This window comes from Olea europaea, unplaced genomic scaffold (assembly GCF_002742605.1).
Source record: "Olea europaea var. sylvestris unplaced genomic scaffold, O_europaea_v1 scaffold17593, whole genome shotgun sequence".
NCBI lineage: Eukaryota > Viridiplantae > Streptophyta > Magnoliopsida > Lamiales > Oleaceae > Olea > Olea europaea.
Genome location: NW_019235314.1, coordinates 1 through 2245, shown reverse-complemented (window position 1 = coordinate 2245; position 2245 = coordinate 1). Strand labels below are relative to the sequence as shown.

The 2245-nt window shown below is 35.0% G+C and overlaps 1 protein-coding gene across 1 annotated transcript; it reads left to right on the top strand.

The window, feature by feature from the left end:
• The first annotated feature begins 49 nt into the window (after positions 1-49).
• Positions 50-1083, top strand: LOC111378022 (transcription factor MYB83-like). The gene has a single exon (XM_023001185.1). The coding sequence runs from the start codon at positions 235-237 to the stop codon at positions 886-888; it is 654 nt and encodes a 217-aa protein (XP_022856953.1). The 5' UTR covers positions 50-234; the 3' UTR covers positions 889-1083.
• The last annotated feature ends 1162 nt before the right edge of the window (positions 1084-2245 follow it).

Sequence of the window (2245 nt, the reverse complement as noted above, 5' to 3'; positions counted from 1 at the left end):
AGTTACTTTTACATGATATTTTCAGTTTCATACTACTAGAAACGAACTCCTACCCATGGTGGATAGGATAAAATATGTACACCGTTGAAGTCAGCGGTGAAACCTATAATTTTTGGCAATTCAACGTTGAATTGTCAAAAATTGTAGGCTCATATCGACAGTGGACAAGATAACTCATATTCACTACGGGTAAAGATCATTTCTGTTCAAACTACCTTAAGATCAATTATATTCATGTGTATCAGGTGGTCTCAAATTGCTGCACGTCTTCCAGGGAGAACAGACAACGAAATTAAGAATTTTTGGAATTCTTCCATAAAGAAGAGGTTGAAAAATAACAATATCACTTCAACAACAACAACATCCTCTCCAAACAAATGCAAGACTGTCTCAATATGGGATACTGTCACAGGACGAATGATATTGCCCATGCACGACTACTCGTACGACGTCGTAAACACATGCATGGATTCATCTTCCTCTAACAGCCACTTCAACCCTTTTCCACCAGTACTTGACAACAGTTTCGACACAAATGGTTCGTTAAATTTTCCGAAATATGTGACACAAGTTGGGAGTTCAACAGGAAATCGAGGGGAATTAGGGGATTATGGAGTGATGTGTGTACCTGGATCAGAGGGTTTCGGGGTTGACAACATGAACAATAATGGTGTCATGAGTAGTGATTATGTCTTTGACCAGAAAAATGTCATTTATCATAATAATAATAATAATAACTTGAATAATACTGAAAGCATGAAATTAGAGGACATGGTTGGGTTTGGAAATCATTGGCAAGGAGAAAACTTCAAATTTGGAGAATTAGATTGGGAGGGTTTGTTGGATAATGTCCCCTCTTTACCTTATCTTGATTTCCAAGTTCAATAATCTCTCTCTCTCTCTCTCTCTCTCTCACTTTCTGAAACAATCTTGAGATACTTCTTGGGTTTTTGGTGGATCAAATTGTGAATATACAGGTGAAGAAGAAATAAAGGCTAGTTTTTGAGTTGTACCTTGTTTCTTTTTTGTACAGATGGAAAGCATTGAGAAGAAGCAGACAAATGTAATCGCTACAGACAGAATAAAGAGATAATTAAGATTTTCTTTTGTCAATTAATAAATTTTTGAATTTGCAAAATTTATAAATTATCAAATTTTATTTTTAATCACAAATTAATTCTAATAGACCCACAAATATTTTTCACTTATTCACCCCTTATTTATTGGCAGCCATTATCATTGGTGCACTGCAGCAGGTAAAAAGAACTCTGTTAATTATCAGACAGATAGATAAACTTACCAATTGGCTTTATATGTCACATTGGCCACAATATAACCTTACATTCTCCCGCGTGCCAAAAATATGTAAGTGAAAATGTCACGGCATACCGTTAAAAAATAATTTTATTTAAAAATTACTGTTATTATTATTATTTTTTTAAAAATATACTGCCTTTTTTCCCACACTTTCCTTGCATCCGACCACCCACCACCACCATCACACTCATCTATTTCCACCATAACTCCGGCTTACACCACCTTTTGCCGCCATCACCTCACACAATTACGCACATCAACAACCCGACCACCACCTAGCTAGAAACTTACGGGCACCATGATCACCACTGTGCGAGGTTAGGTTCTGTCAAAGAAAGAAGACGGTTGAAAGGCGATATATTTGAGGCTCTAATGTATCTCAAGGCATGGAAATAGGCAAACTATCGAATTTGAGATAAGATTGCTAGTGCAACTGTTGAAGATTTTCAACAATTATAATCTCGACGAATTATATGGTATACAATATGCAAGTTTTAGATTAATTACAGTATGCTACCATTCATTTTTGTAAAATTAAAAAGTAAATAAATTTGTACACGGAATAATAATTCATGTACAATTTTAGCTCCACCTAATTATTACATAGCCAGTCCTAAGTCCCTAAGGAGGAGGATTTTTATGACTTCAAAATCATATATCAAAAAAATATACAAAATTGATTATCTTAATCTTTTAAGAATATGTTAAGTTACAAAATAACATTTATATATTTTCATTTCAATTTAAAAATAAATAAATTAATGAGCCGGAGAGAAGTTTGCGCACCAACTTGGCTCCCTCACTAGAAGGTGAGTTAGAGGGACGAGCCTAGTCAAGTTGGCTTGCGCTCTTCCCGATCCAAAGCGAGCAAAAGCTACTAACAATCCTAGCTAATTACAACATATAAAAGTGGAACATCATCACTTTG